A 16,680-nucleotide genomic window follows, 5' to 3' on the forward strand; every position below is an offset into this window, starting at 1 on the left:
TTCCCTGCGGGATAATAAGAATTGTAGCCAGAAGCATTTAAAATGAAAGTTTAGATTATTTCAGTGTTTTGGTAGACTGTGGCAAAGTTCAACAGATTCTATAGCATGGAGCTATTGCTAAGAAATTGTTCTAGCAGTTATATACTTTTATTAATAATCTTGCCATTCTTGGTACACAACCCCATTTGATCTGACGAAGTTTCATTAGCAATACCCGTAGGTTTCAAGTGAACACCAAGATAGTTAGTTTCATGCAGTCCTTTCAAACAGAAATTCCCAGATGAGCTTTCCCTTTGCAAGAGATAAGCCAGCCAGAAACAAAATGAAAATCCCTGCATTCTGAGAACAGAAAGTAACTTTTTCTCTTTCCCAGCACACGATAATCTTCAAGATCTGAAATTCCTGGGATGAAAAAAATCTTGTTTTTTAAAAAACATGCTTTACAAACAAGAGATACATTTGATTCTTCTTTTAAAAAAGAAACTTCCCTTCTAAAGCAAGTTTTCCCCCTTGGTTGTAATTCGTGGAAATTGCAGCAAAATATTGCAGTTTGTGGAATGCTCTTCAGTGTGCCAACTAGCAAGGTACTAGAATAGGTTCATTGATAATGACTATGTTTGCACAATCCAATCAACCAACTGTATTTAACCAAGTGTTGTTGTTAACCTAATGGGATCACAGAACTGTTCTCAAAAGATCAAATTTATTACAGCCTATCCAGTTGTTAAGGTCTACAGAAGATGCCCTTTTGAATTGGATCCCATTGTCAAAGATTAATTTTTTAATTAATTAATTAATTAATTAATTAATTAATTAATTAATTAATTAAATTTGTATGCCGCCCCTCTCTGAAGTCTCAGGGCGGCTTTTCTGGCATACAAGAGAGGACCATCTCCTCTGCTGTTTCAGTATAAGCATTCCCTTTGGAGACACATTTGGTAAATCTCACTAATCTTTTCTTAGATGCTTTTAATATTTAACTGTAATCGTATTTTATTCATATATTAACTTCCGTTGACTGTTTTCAGTATACACCAAAGCAGAAGATAATCCTTAAATCTTTCTAATAAAAGAAGTCATATAATCCCTGCAAAATTGACCAAGAGTAATGTCCTGAATTTGTTTCTCAGCCAGATTTAACAGCTGATACACATTTTGGCATTTAAACCTGCTCAAGCTAATACTTTGTTTTTCCAAAATGAATCTGTGATCCTTCAAATTATGCACGTATTACAAACTACCAATTCAAAAGACAATCGTCAAAACAGGAAGCATCATTAATTTAAAAACACGAGAATCCCCCAAAACAGATATATAAAATGTGGTGCAGATTTAGCTGATAGAATAATTTTTTTAATCAGAAACAATATTTTTAAACACTAGATTTTAAAACAAACGTTTCTTCTGATTATTCAAATGGCATTTCTCCAAAGGATAGTGTATCCAGATATGGTCTCCCACTGTTCCCAGAATTAGATGCAATGGTCTTTGGCAATAGCCAGTGTCTAAAAAATTAATGAGTAACTCTTTAGGATCTAAACTATTGTCACAATACACAGAGCAAGCAGGTATTAGAATTGAAATGTTAATCATTTCTATCTCCCATCTCATGCAAGTAAAGTTATCAGTAATGGAAAAATGTTCTAAGTTGTCCTATGGACTCTTGAATCTTTGAGTGAATTTTTCTTCCACTTTAAATCTACAGTTGATAAAAGAAACATAAAACATGGCCAACAGTCCAGGAATGCAGCTTTGGCTTTTCTATTAAAGCCAGATGTACTAAGCTGTAGTAGAAGACACAATGGTGCTCTCAAATCTATTTTGCAAAAACTTCACAATTGAAAAATCAAAGCACATTCACAGAAAAAGTTAATGAGTGATGGCTTTCCTTTGCCAGTTAGACTCAGTACAGAAACTTTTTTGCTACGCCAATGTAATAAGGACGAACATAATATAACTTTGTGTAGGAAAGGATCATTGTATTTATATTTTATTGTTCAAATGTTATGCACCAAAATACATTTATTTCAAATATAGGAGACTAAGACTAGGGCTGGACCAGCTGTTAGCCCTGAAAGCTCTCCAGGTGATTCTGGACCAACCATTCTTTTGCAACCCAACCTATCTCCCATGAATATTATTATGGGGGAAAATAAAAGCCTGAAGGCTAAGAAGATATCCGTTGCTTTAACCATTTATATTTGTTTCAAGAAAACTCTTTCTTCTAGTCAAAGATGATTTCCTGACAATTGTTAATATTCAGAAAATGAAAGACATCTGCTCACAAAGAAGGAGCTTAGAAAACTAGATACAAAGTTTATTTTCAGATTCTGAAAAATGCTAAGTACTGCATCAGCAGTTTAAATAATCAATATTTATAAGATAGGTACAAAATTAATATTAAATGTTGACTCTACCTAGTTTTTCATACCAGCTATTTCAAGAAACATTTTTTAAAGAAAGCACAGATCACCTTGACAGTGAAGTTTGTTTACACTTGTCATTTCATAGCACTGTTGTTTTCAATGGTCGATGAAGATGAATCAAAATATCCAGTGTCCATGAAGATTTTTTTTCAACAAAATGTAAGACATTTACATAATATTAATTTCTTCCCTACTTTCCAAATGCATTTAAAGAACAGAGGACTGAAATCATACCTTCCTTCCTTCTTTCCTCCCCCGCTTTCTTCTGTTTCCAAAGGACTCATTGTAATCCATATGACTATTTAGCTCTTATAGACTGACAGAGGTCAGAGGTCCTTAGCTCATTTAATTTTCAATGGCTTGGTGCATACTGGAAATAACTTAATCATATTCTTTTATATAACATGCCATACGCTACAAATTAATATCCTATGTAGTCTGAAGGCCCATGGTTCAGCATATATGAAAAACTTCAAAAGATGGAAGACTCAAAAGATCTATGTAAGAAATACCATGGCTTTGATATTTCTATGTAAGAAATTTCCTACATGACTTTGGACCAGGGTATCCAAAGGAATGCCTTTGCATCTCCCAGTTGTCTACATTCTGAAATAATCTGAGCCCCTCATTCAGGTGTCTGAGCTGACAGATATGAGATGGGCAGTAACTGAGAAAAGCCCCTTCTCAGTTTCTGATGTTCTCGCACCAGAGAAGCTCACCTGAATGTTGCTATTTGTACCAGAACAGGGGTCTCCAACCTTGGCAACTTTAAGCCTGGCGGACAGCTGGGGAATTCTGGGAGTTGAAGTCCGCCAGGCTTAAAGTTGCCAAGGTTGGAGACCCCTGTACTAAAGGGCATTTTTATTTTAAAATTTTAATTGTGCTGTCTACTTTGTTGCCAGTTTTAATCTGTGGATAGAAGAGGAAGTGGGTTAGAAGTTGAACATTTTATTTAAAGCCCCATCACAATGGAATATAAGGCTCCTTCTTTTTTCTATTTTCTATTAGGGAGAATATTTCTATCATTTTGGGAATAAGACATCTGTTCATGAAATGAAGCGTACCACAAAACCAGAAATGCATATTTGTCCATGCAACTTCCTTAAAATATTATCGTATTTATGCAGGATTTCCAATTAAAAAAAACCTTTGGAAATGCTTCTGACATGTTGATCACAACATGGCATACAACTATGAATATGCAACTCCTATGAGATTCAATAGAATTTTGTACAATTACAAAATCTTATAATTAATTTGTGCCAAAACTGATCAGCTAATAGTGACTAATATCACTAGTGATATACTTTCTGCTAAATGTATTTTCTGTACTTCAGTATGAAAAATACAATTTAAAAGGTGACTTTTATTCTCAGCTACCGCAAACCAAGCATGTAATTACTTTGGGAAAACATGAATGCAGCAGCAGTAATGATGCATTATTAAATGAAAATAAAAGAAGCAATTTCCTTAAAAGGAAACCACCTGCTCTTTAACTGTATTTTATTATGTTTCTATCACTCCACGGGTCTCTTCTAAATATCTTCTTGTTTTATCCTCTCAAAATAAGGCTAACTGTAATTTTGTAAAAATCATACTTTAACATAGATAATCAAAGGATGAGTATTTCAATTTCTTTAAAAATTAGAAATAAGTAGTAAAATATTTTTAATATCATGAAGCATACCCTACAGCATTATTTTATGGGTTCTTGCTCATATCTATACACTGTCGGGCATCAGCAACAGCTTCAGGCACTCGGACAGTCATATTGTTCATATATTTCTTCAAGCAAATTTGACAGCCCAAACGTGATCTATAGAAGGGAAAAAGCATATTGTATGAATGACAATATTATAACATTCTACTACTGTAATATTACAATTATAGGTAATCCTCAACTTCAAACCATGCGCTTAGTGACTGTTCGAAGTTTCAATGGCACTGTAAAAATATATTGGTAGAGGATAAGAAGCTAAAATCTACTCAGTGTTATATGCAAGGACAAAAAACTGAAAAGACTATAGAGTATATATTTAGCTTTAAGCCAATCTTTCCCAACTTGGCACCCTCCAAGTGTACAGGTTTAAAGACCCAAAATTCTAAACAGTAATCACAATGGCTGGGAGCTGAAGCACCTGTATCTGGAAAGAGCCTTGACCGGAGAAGACTAATTTAGATAATTCAGTTTGTTTTACAGATTCACTTCTTTGCATATTTTTAGCTAGGAGAGAAAAGGTAAACTTTAAATTCCCTACATCCAATCTTTTTAACATATATTGTAATTAACTCTTTATTCTTTTAACTTTTTGATGCAAAAATGTTCAATCCTCTCCTGACTTGATAACTGATAATACTTTACAGATAAAAAGTAGATAGTAACATCAGCAAGGATAACAAACACACTAGCTACTGGGCACATTTGAAAATTTGAATTTTGAAAGTGGTAGAAAATATTCTACCGAAATGTCCATTAATGACAGGTACAGTGAGTATGTTCAATCACAAAGTGTTAATGAAGTTATGGTAATTCATACCGCATTTTACAGCACTCCCCCCTCCGCTCCCTATTATCCGAGGGCATCTTCGTTTTCTAAACAGGGAGCACATTTAAACAGAACTCTGGACTGCAGCCGTATACCATTCTCTACGAATGCTCATAAGCCTATATGCAGTGCAGGAATATTTTAATAAATAAAACAATACCGAATTTATGATTTTTATATTTTTAATTGTATACCACCCAGAATCACTTTGTCACTGAGATGGGTGGTCTCCAAATCTGATGTATAAATAAATAAATCTCTTTTAAAATCTAAAAAAAATATTAAAGAACAGATGGAAAAGGGAGCATGATATCTGTCAAGAGGAATTTCCATGGGCAGATAGATACTGCTTGTCCTTGATCTAAGCAGGACGTGATCAATTGAATAAAAACAGTGAAGATATTCTCAACAAATTAATGTTGATTTCATCTTACCTTTCTGTCAAGCCATAGGCAAGGTCCAGCATATCCATTTCTTCATCTGTAATTGCATCTAATTTTTCAAATACATGGTCTTCAAAGATTAAGTGACATGTAGAGCAGGCAAGTGTTCCTTCACATGCACCTAAAGTTAAATTAGGTACACATTTAATTCATTACCTTTCAACATCATTTTGTGTTCATCATTCAACATCAACAACATGATCCCATACATTAATGTGAGACAATCACCTCTGTACCAGAAACCTGGCAGTATATAAAGTGGGGAGAGTGAATGGAAGGACTGATGCTATCGCTTCCTGACAATTAACATTTCACAGCCATTATGGCAAACAATAAGTTTAAAGTGCTATGAAAGTTGCAACACAAATCAGGACAATTTTAATTCAACACATCTGAGGACATAAGGTTGAAGAAGGTAGTTACAATATTTGTACCATATAATTTAAAGATATAGTATGAAGCATCATAGGCATCATCAATTAGTAATGACAGAACAGGTTAATGTAGGCAGGAGATATATCTATGCCTATAATACAGATAACTACAGCTATAAAGTCAAAATAAAAAAGATACAACATGAGCAATAGTGTTGTAACAGCAATAGCATCTTTTAATTGAACAAGAATTATGCTAAAAATCAGAAGGATTTCATCAAGCAGGCAAATATTTAAAGCCTTAAATGTCAACGTATTATTTGTGTGCCTGCTATGCCCCCTAGTGATACAAAAAAGCTGAAACAGACCACATTTGCTTTTCTGGGCATTATCAATGTAATTGATCATTTGTTAAACAGGACTGAGAATTTTAAATGTGGATAATACTAAACTTTTCTATTTTACTTTCTGTATCTGGAATTTTAAAAAGTATGAGGTCTGTTTTAAGATGCCATATCATTGTTAACATATGTGTGTTAACATATGCAAATTAGTCTTTGAACTAATTTTTTGCTTTCTGGGAAATACCAAATTGGCTATCCCTCAATCCTGACATGTTTAGTTCTGTTAATCACAATTTATCTACCTTTTAAAATGTTTGCTGTTGTACTGCCTAAATGTTGCAAACTTCCATAACTCTCTGAAAAAGGCTGTATTAAAATATTTTTGAATAAACACATTTCAGAAAGTGATACTAGACTCAGTGCAATCCATTAGAGAATTCTTGGGCTTCAAAGAAACCAAAACCAGAAGCATCACATGTCTGAGGCCAAAGAAGGTGGCAGGTTAAATGGTATAGCAAAGATAGCAATATAAAGAGAAAAATCACTACATGTGAGTCACATATTTTATTTAAGTCATAATACAGTCTGTTTGCTTTTGGCTTAGGGTTACTTGTGGAATCCTTATGATTACATCTATAAATGTTTGCTGATGTGCTACAATTATTTTAAAATTTGCTCCCATGTCCTGTCCAAAAGTTATGATAAGAATATGGTTTAACACAATGTATAAATCCAGCTCAATGATCATTCAACGACCGTTCAAAATTATGATGATGCTGAACAAAGAGACTAAGAACAAATGCCCGAAGTTACTGCTATTGCAGCACCCCTGCAGTCATGTGACTTGCAATAATGACCTTTTAGCAGTCCATTTGCAACTATGACAGTTTGGCAAGCTTCCATGATCATCATTTGAAATCTTTTCTGTCAGTTTTTCCAGAAAGTCAATGGAAAAATGTCTGTTTTAGGGATGGAACTTTTTCAACCCTCTATTTGGGAGCAAAAGGGCTACCTGCCAGATTGATTTTATCCCACGTGGGGCAGAGTCCCTCCCCACTAAGCATTTTGGTTGCTCTCAAAGATGCTGGCTGAAAAAGTCCTTGGTGAGAGCCAAGTGGGATTTTGGCACACAGTGCTTACAGTATGGGTATTTGGAGCCAGCCTGTCAGACTGATTTTGCCTCACGTGAGTAAAATCCATCTGGCCACATGCAGCAGTTCTGTGCACAGAGGGGAGCTGCCTGCCCACCTTTGGCAGGGAGCTCTTTCACTCCATCCACTTAATTACCACAAAGGGGAGAGCCGGTATTATGATTGTTGAGCAAGTGGGCATCTTGCTTAAAGACTGCAACGACTTAAAACCAATATTGCAGACTCAGTTGTGGTTGTAAATCAAAGAGTACATGTAGAAGAATAAACTACAATTCACTAATAGTGACTGATGCCAGAACAAACACATAGCTGTGGAAGAGTTACGCAAACCAACAACATTATTCTTTTTTCCTAATTTTAGCAAAAAATAAAAAAACTTATACTAGTGCTTTTGTTTAGAAGTGGTTAACTTTGAATCACAAGTCACAGTTTCAAATCTTTTTTTTTTTTTAAATCAACTTAAATTTCTTATAGGAAAGGAAATATATTTACTTACCAAATCCATCTATGTCTAGATTATTATCTATCACAACATCTAGAAGTGAATCTCCAACCTTTCCTTTGGCTGTTAATTTATCACCGTCACGATTTATAAAGTGCACTGTAACTTTCTCTTCCGAGCTGAAAAAAAAATTCAGTACCTTATTGTTTTCTTTTAATCCAACTTTTTACAAAATTGTTTTTCAATACAGTAAATATTGGTTTACGGAGACTAAATATATTTATTTAGAAAACGTATATGGCTTCCTGTCTTATACACGATAATCCTAGATGACTCTCAATGACATTCAACAGAAACAAAATAAAATCTCCAAACAAATGCTATAATGGAACTGTCCTCAGTCTTAAACACCAATAACAATAAAGCCAACTCCAAAACCCAACTCAATTCAAATCTCATATAAGAGGAATTAGGGCGGGAGGAGAAAGAGGGAGGAGGGGAAATGAAGACAGCATCATACAATCAGGGAAAGGCTTTCAGAAACAACTTTGACTTCAACTACTTTCAAAACATCATCTTGATGAAGACGAAATTGTTTCAGAGAACCTTCCCCTGATTTTAGGATGCTATCCTTATTTCTTGTTGTCCCTGCCCCCACTATAATGTTTTTGTCTGGTACTGTTTGCTGTTGTTGCTGTCGTTTGTTAACTTCTTATGGGGTTTTATATGCTACTTTGAATGTTTGAATTCTTCTATTAAATTCTCTGTAAGCTGCTGAGAGTCTTTTTGATTATGGTTTAAAGGACCAATTTAAGGTGCTGGTTTTTAATCTTAAAGTCCTGTAAAGACTTGGTGTCTGTGTACTTGCAGGACCATTTTCCCAATCAAAATTAGCCTGCCTTGTATATTCATTCTTAAGAGAGGATGCTGTGGAACATTGATTAAAGACAAAATCACATTTATTCCTTATTATTCCTATGCAGTGTGTGTGTGTGTGTGTGTGTGTGTGTGTGTGTGTGTGTGTGTGTGTGTGTATGTAGAGCACTTAGCAATAGCACTTAGATTTATACACCGCTTCATAGTGCTTTAAAGCACTAAGCAGTTTACAGAGTCAGCATATTGCCCCAAACAATCTGACTTCTCGTTTTACCAACCTCAGAAGGATGGAAGGATGATTAACCTTGAGCCACTAAGGATCGAACTCCTGGCAGTGGTCAGAGTCAACCTGCAATATTGCATTCTAACCACTTCACACCGCGGCTGCTATACAATCTATGTCTATATAGATTCCTTGCTTGTGTAACTAAGATGGCAATCATAATTGCCAAGATGTCACTTCATAAGTCATCTCATCACAATAACAAGTATAATTTATGTTAGATACAGATTGGTACGCACTATGACCATTTAGAGTGGCAAAGAAATGCCAAGATTAATAAATCTGTATTTATTGTATAGGTGGATTAAGTTGAAGAAACAATAAGGCAAAATAACTAAAATGAAAGTATCACAACTTTGAACTTTGAACAGTTGAATTATTTCAATTCTGCTTCAATTCCTCTATCAGAAAAACCACTCAGCTCAGAAGTTAGAGACTGAGTATTTCCAAAGCACCTATAATCATGTATTTTTCATATTCATACCTTATAGCAATCAAAGGCCTTCAGTAGTTTATATAATATAAAAACCATTTAAAACATCCTTGGTACAAACTATTAAAAATAAAAACAGCATAAACCAGGCATAATACAAACAATACAAAACAGAAATTAGAGATGGGGGGGGGCTCTTTGAAACTTTTAATAATTTCTAGAACATCCATAAGGTTTTTTTTAGTAATTTTCAGAACATCAGTAAGGAGGGGGCTATAGCATGATCATTCCTGGGGGGGCTGTTCCACAGTATCTCTGGTGCCACTGAAAAGCTGCATGTTCTTCCTTCAGTTCTTTAAATCTCCTGAAAATGATCTCTAATCTCTAAGAAAAATGATCGCCTGTGGAATCATTTCTCTTCGTTTGAACCAACTTTGACCAGTACTGGTTGGATTTTCTTTCTGGATATGCTGGATTCAGGCTATTGAATGCCTGTTTAGGCAATTTTTTATTTATTTATTTTTTTGCTCATAGAATGTAGGAGAATAACTGACCACAATGACTCATCTTGAAAACGGTAACAAAGCTTGAAATTGAATGCTATTTGAATGAGAAATCTCAGGAATGAAGATTAAACCAGAAAATAAAAAAAGTTTAGGCGGCAATAGTGTTGTTCCCAAGAGTGCACAGGTACACCTACACTGTTAACTAGACTCAAGTTTTAATTTGAAGGATACTTTATTTTACTTAGCTTTCTGATCTCAAATATATTTAAGTGCATACAAATGCATATGCTGATAATGTTTAATTTATTATTTCAACGTATATATATATAGCCATCTCAAATTCATGACTCGGGACTGATAATCTCCCATCATCTTTCCAGTCATTATTAGTGGCAGAGGAGTAGCAGTCACTGGTTGATTGTCAAATTGTGTGAATAGTGTATCCCAGCAAAATGCCAGCAGTTGATTAAATAACTACCTAAGGGAACTAAAGCCCTCTGAGATGTCAGCCTTTGACTTTGTTTTCCTGTTTTGGTGCTTTAAATAATCAAATTATTTAATCAAAGAACTGCAGAAAAAACAATTGCTACCAACTTGCTTTCCATTGAGGACCTGTATACTGCACGAGTCAAAAAGGGGGCTAGACATAAACTGTTTCAACTCCTAGCCTCAAAACGACCCTATAGAGCACTGCACACCAGAAGAACTAGACCCAAGAACAGTTTTTTCCCAAATGCCATCACTCTGCTAAACAAATAATTCCCTCAACACTGTCAAACTATTTACTAAGTCTGCACTATTAATCTTCTCATCCTTCCCACTGTAGGAAGTTAACACCCACCCCTTTCCTGGAAGAGTGAAATATTTTAGGAAATATGAAAAAGGCAGAATATTATATTTCCCTGGATGAGAAATGGAGAAGCATATTTTACAGACAAAGCAGCTCCCACCTTCCTGCCCCCCACCCTTTGTCAATGGGCCATTAAGACCTGGGCCAGTCTATTCTACATAACAAAGGTCTACCTCCTTCAGGCAGAGCCAAAGTAGGAATTGCCAAAGATCCAACAAAGATAGGATTAGCCCTCTACACAATAGCAGCAGAAACTCACCACATGTGACCTGGGAAGCACATGTGACCATCAGCCAGCAAGGCTAGCTAAACCCCCCACCCCCTGGGAGTCTGACAACCAATCAGGATACTCTTTTGGGGCCCCAAGAAATGCAGAGCCAGAGAGAGCATAAAAACCCGAGGATTTACTGTATCTGCCCCTTTTCTGTTCAGTTCAGGAACTCAAGCCATGTGATCCTGTCCACCATTAAACCATCTTTCCAAGCAGTCTCCATGTTTCCAGTGTCTGTTTCCCCACTTGGAGCAGAACCTAGAAGGAGATTTCTTCCAACACCACCTCCCATCTCCTTTCACTTATGATTGTAATTTTGTTGCTTGTATCCTTATGATTTATATTGATATTGTTTCCTGATTGCTTATTTGTACCCTATGACTATCATTAAGTGTTGTACCTTATGATTCTTGATGAACATATATTTTCTTTTATGTACACTGAGAGCATATGCACCGACAAATTCCTTGGGTGTCCAATCACACTTGGCCAATAAAAAATTCTATTCTATTCTATTCTATTCTATTCTATTCTATTCTATTCTATTCTATTCTATTCTATTCTATTCTATTCTATTCTATTCTATTCCTATTCCTATTCCTATTCCTATTCCTATTCCTATTCCTAAACAACTATAACAGCAATAGAACCTAGACTTATATATCACTTGATAGTACTTTATAACCCTCTCTAAGCAGTTAAGAGTCAGCATTTTGCCCCCAACAATCTTGGGTCCTCATTTTACCAACCTCAGAAGAATGGAAGGCTGAGTCAACCTTGAGCCGGTCAGAATCGAACTAGTAATGAGCAGTTAGTTAGCCCGCAATACTGCATTCTAACTACTATGGCTCTTTTTAAGTCCAAGTAACCTGAATGAAGCAGAAATCTTGCACAAATACAAAATATGCACTACTGTATCAACATGGGTGGGATCCAATCTGCAGAACTTGTATTCTTTTCATGTGTATAGGACTGGAAGATATTCCAGAGCAGATCTGGAATGCTTAGAGAATGTTTTTCTCTACTTTGCAAAAAGAAAGTGCAACTGCCAGGGAGTGATTACACAACCATAGGAGTAATCTTGCAATACTGTAGTGGCAAGTTTTCACTTGATCTTCTCTTCCCTCATTTGAAGTCCAATTTCAGCAATCCAGTTTAAAAAAACAAGATGGATCTTGTGGCCACGTGAGCACAAGACTTCTAGGCTTGCTTCACATCGTGTGTGGGATTCATATTTGTTGATTGAATTGTGTTTACATTGAAAAACCATAATTACTAATAAAGGAGAATATTTGTAGCTCAGGGTTGACATGAGGGGTCCTTGGTGCTCTCGGAGCTTGCCTGTTTTCTTGCAGTAGCAGATACTAGATGATGTTACCTAGTTTGGGTAATGAAACATCTGCAAGAAAGCAAGCAAGCTCAGAGAGCACCAAGGCCCCATCAAACTATAGTTTGCTTTGCTTCACCTTTAACTCTCGAAAAATAAAGGCTAGCAGTGTTGCACAAGCAATTATTTTGTTTACATCATCCAACTTTCACATATGGAACAAGTAGGCATTTCCTAAGATGAAACTCTACACCTATGAAACTTTAGGCCATGTCACAGTTCATTGCAGCTTACTGACGAACAGAGTTAGTAGGTTTTCATATTATATGCTTATACACTTTGCTAAAGCCAAAGTCACAAACAGGCAGATCCTCTTCCAGATTAGACAAATTCAAATTCAAATCTTTATTGTCAGTGCACAACATAAGTACAATGAGATTGGTTGAGCTCCCTCAGTGCTCCCCCCCCAACACAATACAACTCACAGTGAAGACAGAAAATCCCTAACCCGATAAATCATATTAACAAAACACCCAGTCCTATTACACCAGTGTGAACATGTTACACTTTGCGCCGGCCCTTGTATGGTTAACAGAACCACGGTTTATCTGGCTCGAACAATGTATAAATTGACCTCAGGGGCCGCACTCGCACAACCCCGGGGTCACATTACACAAAGCCGTTGTCGCAGCCCAGGTACAACAATATTGCGTGGGTGACCGTGTCCAAAGTCACGGTCGGCATTTTCTGTGACCTCCGAGCTGGCCTAACCTAGCCCAGGTACTGCTTTACGCTTTTCTTCCACCAGCCAATCCCGGGATTTCCCCCTCATTTGGAGCTGTTAACCCCCTAGGAACGAGAGGAGAGGAGAGCGACCCCTGAGAGACACCCGTCGCCCCACTTCCAGCTCCGGTCGGGAAGGTTGACTTGGCGAAGAGAAAGGACGGAGCTCCTACCTGAGCCCCGTCGCCGCGTGGAAGGACCGGCAAGAGCCAAGGCGGGCTGCGTTATTCCAGTTACTGCCGTTCCGGAAAGGAGCCTCCAGGAGCCGCCAGCAAGAAGTCGGCGTGGCTCGAAAGAGAAGACGGAAACTGCCTGAGGTGGCCATGCTGTAACGGCAGGCGACGGCGAATCCCCAAAGCCAGCGGAAAAGGCAAGCGCGAGCGACTTCCGCTTATTACTTGCCGAAATCCAAAGGTCGGTCCGTTCATCCAACCGGAATGCACGGCTGCTATTCTCATAGGTGTTTACGCTGCCGACGTCAGAGGGGCCGCGAAATGCGCAAGATTCCCTCGCTTTGGGAGTCGGATTACGCGAATTACGGAAATGAAGCTTTCTGGGGCACCCATGCTAGGAAGAACGCGGGCAGAGCGAGCGCTTGGCTGGGAATCGCGCATGCTCTGCTTACCCGGCTGATCCTCGGCTCCCTTTTAGTTTAGTTAGGGATTTGGGGAATGTGTAACAGCGCAACAATGATTTGTTTTTATTAAGTATATTTAAACAAATGTCTAAAGTTGTAACTTAGGTACTAAATGGATTTTATATGTTTTTTTTTCTATTTCTAAAAGTGGTCTAAGTGTCATGATTAACAGATTTGTATTTCCGTTCGAGATCCATTACTTTGTAGTTTTGGATATTTGGACAACCTATCAATGCAGGGATTTTTTTTATTTTGTAATTTCAATTAAATTAGCATATGCAATTTTACACCAGTAGAGGGCAGAGCAAATCAAGGAAGGGAGCAACATAATGTGGGTTGTTAATGTGTAAGTAGATGCATAGTACTTAATGTCAAATGCTCCTGCTTCAACGTTTGTCATAAAAAGATACCTTTCCAACATTGCCCCAACAATCCCTTCTCCGTCAGTGAATTCACTATCACATGTCAGCATAAAATTACCTTATTTACTACCCTGATGTCTCCAAAAATGAAAGAGAGAAGATAGCAAGTTTAATCCTAGAGACCATATGAAAAGAAAAATTATCATGCAGAACATATATGTAAAAAGCTAAATTACAGTTACTAAGTGTGGACAGAGAAAGAATATTAGATTTGCACTTACCCAGGAACTTGTGTTAGTTATGGAAAAATAAATTCCATAACTAACACAAGTTCCTGGCTGTTTGTTTATATTCCGCCTTTATTATTTTTATAAATAACTCAAAGCGGCGAACATATCTGACACGGCACCCCTTTCTCCTCCTATTTTCCCCACAACAACCCTGCGAGGCAAGTTGCGCTGAGAGAGAGTCACCCAGCTGGCTTTCATGGCTAAGGCAGTAAGGTAGTCCTTGACTTTCGAGTCAATTGAGCCCAAAATTTATGTTGTTAAATGAGACATTTGTTAAGTGAGTTTTGCCTTATTTTACAATCTTTCTTGCCACAGTTAAGTGAAAGAGCCGCTTGGCTCTTTTGACGAATGCAGAAGGGGCTGAAAGGGAAGAAGCCGTCTGTTCTTCCTCGGATTGATTTCAGAAGCCACTACCATTGCCGGCTCCAAGGACCGGCTGCTGGGGGTGGTGGTGCCCGAGCTGCTGCTGGGGGTTGGTGGTGCCCGAGCTGGGCTGCTCTTCAGCCAGGCCAACGGGCTGTGGCAGGAGAGGCTCCCTGCACTGTCCATGCTGCTGCTGCTGCACAACCTGCTGCTATCCTGCTGCTGCTCTTGTGGCGCCTGCTGGCCAAGCTCTCACTGTGCCCTGGCCCCCACATGCCCTGCCTGCTGGCCCTGCTGCTGCTGGCACACTTCTCGTTTGTGGTGGACGCTGTACTGGCCACAGAGCGGCTGCCCATACTGCTGCTGGCTTCACGGGAGCTTTGCCCTCCTGGCCGGGCGGCTCCTGCCTGTCACGGGGTGAATCAGCCCAGACAGACTTTAGGAGAATAAGACTAGCCTGTACCACCCAATCGTGTGTGCGGGGGTGCATGTGTGTGACTGGTATCAGAAAAGAAGCTCCAAGTGTCGTCCTCCTTTCATCCCGAGTTGGAAGAATCACAGTGAGGGACTGCTGCCTCAGCTTTCACAGACAACCATCCACCAGAGCTGGAGTGCCATTGGGGTTGGAAGTTCGATCGCGTCCCGCAAGGGAACCTCCAGCCTTGGTAGATGGTTGTCTGCGAAAGCTGAGACGGAGCAGCCAGAGGAGGGAAGGAGAAAGCATGGACCTTCCTCGGCACAAAGCTTCACAATAGACAAAGCGCAAAAGAGCAGCACACGCATGTCAATGTGAGTGAGTTTGACACCCATGTTCTAAACACATGCAAATGACCAGCTGTTTGCAAGGAAAATAAATCCTTCCATTCCCCACCATCCAGTCAGAGCTGAAGAAGCTTTGTGGATGATAAATGAAACATCTTCAAAGAAAAACAAGAAAGTCCAGTTGCCTCTTGAAAAAGCAGCTTTGGGACAGGGATCACCAACCTTTCGGATCTCAGGGACCACTAAATTCATAATTTTAAATCCTGTGGACCACTAATATGATCTGCCTAATGACCGGCTGGGTGGGTGTGGCTAGGTCATGTGACTGGGTGGGCATGGCCAACTCAATGTCACTCATGTTGAGGGGCGCCTTGCCAGCCTCTACTCGCCCCTCCCCTCCCAGCCCCTCCTCCCCTGCCTGCCCGGGCTACTTAGGGCCCCAACAGGAAGCAGTTGTTGGAGCTAAGCAGCCACCAGAGAAAGAGCTGGCAAAATAGCTGGCTCAGTTCAAATTGGATCTAACTGAGGAGGAGACTCAGCAGAAGCACCTCATTGAGGACTACGAGCATAGGCTTTCCAAGCAGAGGGAAGACCTGCGGGAGTGCAAGGCCAAGTATTAGTGCCTGGAGGCTCAGCGGGCTGAGATGGCCAGCCAGTTCCAGGCCATGATGCAGTCCCACTGGAACAAGGTCCTCCGGCTCTTCGCCACCAGCGATACTTCCCTCCAGCCTTTGCCCAAAGCCCCGCACCAGGAGGCCGAAGCAGACCCCAAGTTGGAATTTCTGCCCCCTCTGACCCGCACAAAAAGACCCCGAAGGAGGAGACTCTCTGCAGTAACACAAATGTTCATTGCATGTACCCACCCAGGGGCCGTAGTTTGAGGACCCCTGATTTAGTGCAATATAAAAAGTGCAAATAATTTTTCTGTGGACCACCAAAATTTTCTCATGGACCACCAGTGGTCCACGGACCATCAGTTGGTGACCGCTGATCTGGATGACTGAGAATCACCATAGACATCCTTACATTGTTGATGAATGATTATGTTCTGCTTAATTGAGTTACTGTTACTAGCAGCACGTGTTCAAAAAGCAATTTGGTCCAAATCTGTTCCAAAGACAAAGAGTACTTGCTCATTCAAATTTGGAAAACAAACAGAACAGGTTATCTGGAAACAATCTTTTCCATTCTGATGCAAGCAAGTATTGTAT

General features: G+C 38.8%; 1 protein-coding gene across 1 annotated transcript; it reads right to left on the reverse strand.

The window, feature by feature from the left end:
• Window positions 1-4,077: 4,077 nt before the first annotated feature.
• On the reverse strand, window positions 4,078-13,478 carry FDX1 (ferredoxin 1). Its single transcript, XM_070943926.1, has 4 exons — window positions 13,229-13,478; window positions 7,781-7,905; window positions 5,407-5,536; window positions 4,078-4,242 (listed from the first exon to the last, which is right to left on the reverse strand). The coding sequence occupies exons 1-4, from the start codon at window positions 13,378-13,380 to the stop codon at window positions 4,128-4,130; spliced, it is 522 nt and encodes a 173-aa protein (XP_070800027.1). The 5' UTR covers window positions 13,381-13,478; the 3' UTR covers window positions 4,078-4,127.
• Window positions 13,479-16,680: the final 3,202 nt, after the last annotated feature.

This window comes from Pituophis catenifer, unplaced genomic scaffold (genome assembly GCF_029215685.1).
Source record: "Pituophis catenifer annectens isolate HBS135680 unplaced genomic scaffold, rPitCat1.0.hap2 SCAF_4, whole genome shotgun sequence".
Taxonomy (NCBI): Eukaryota; Metazoa; Chordata; class Lepidosauria; order Squamata; family Colubridae; genus Pituophis; species Pituophis catenifer.

Excerpts from the sequence above, each read along its gene's own strand:
- FDX1 (XM_070943926.1), bottom strand. The coding sequence starts at position 13,380 with ATGGCCACCTCAGGCAGTTTCCGTCTTCTCTTTCGAGCCACGCCGACT. Across the intron at positions 5,537-7,780 it reads TCTAGACATAGATGGATTTG|GTGCATGTGAAGGAACACTT; the intron begins GTAAGTAAATAT and ends ATTTAACTTTAG. Across the intron at positions 4,243-5,406 it reads GCCTATGGCTTGACAGAAAG|ATCACGTTTGGGCTGTCAAA; the intron begins GTAAGATGAAAT and ends TCCCTTCTATAG.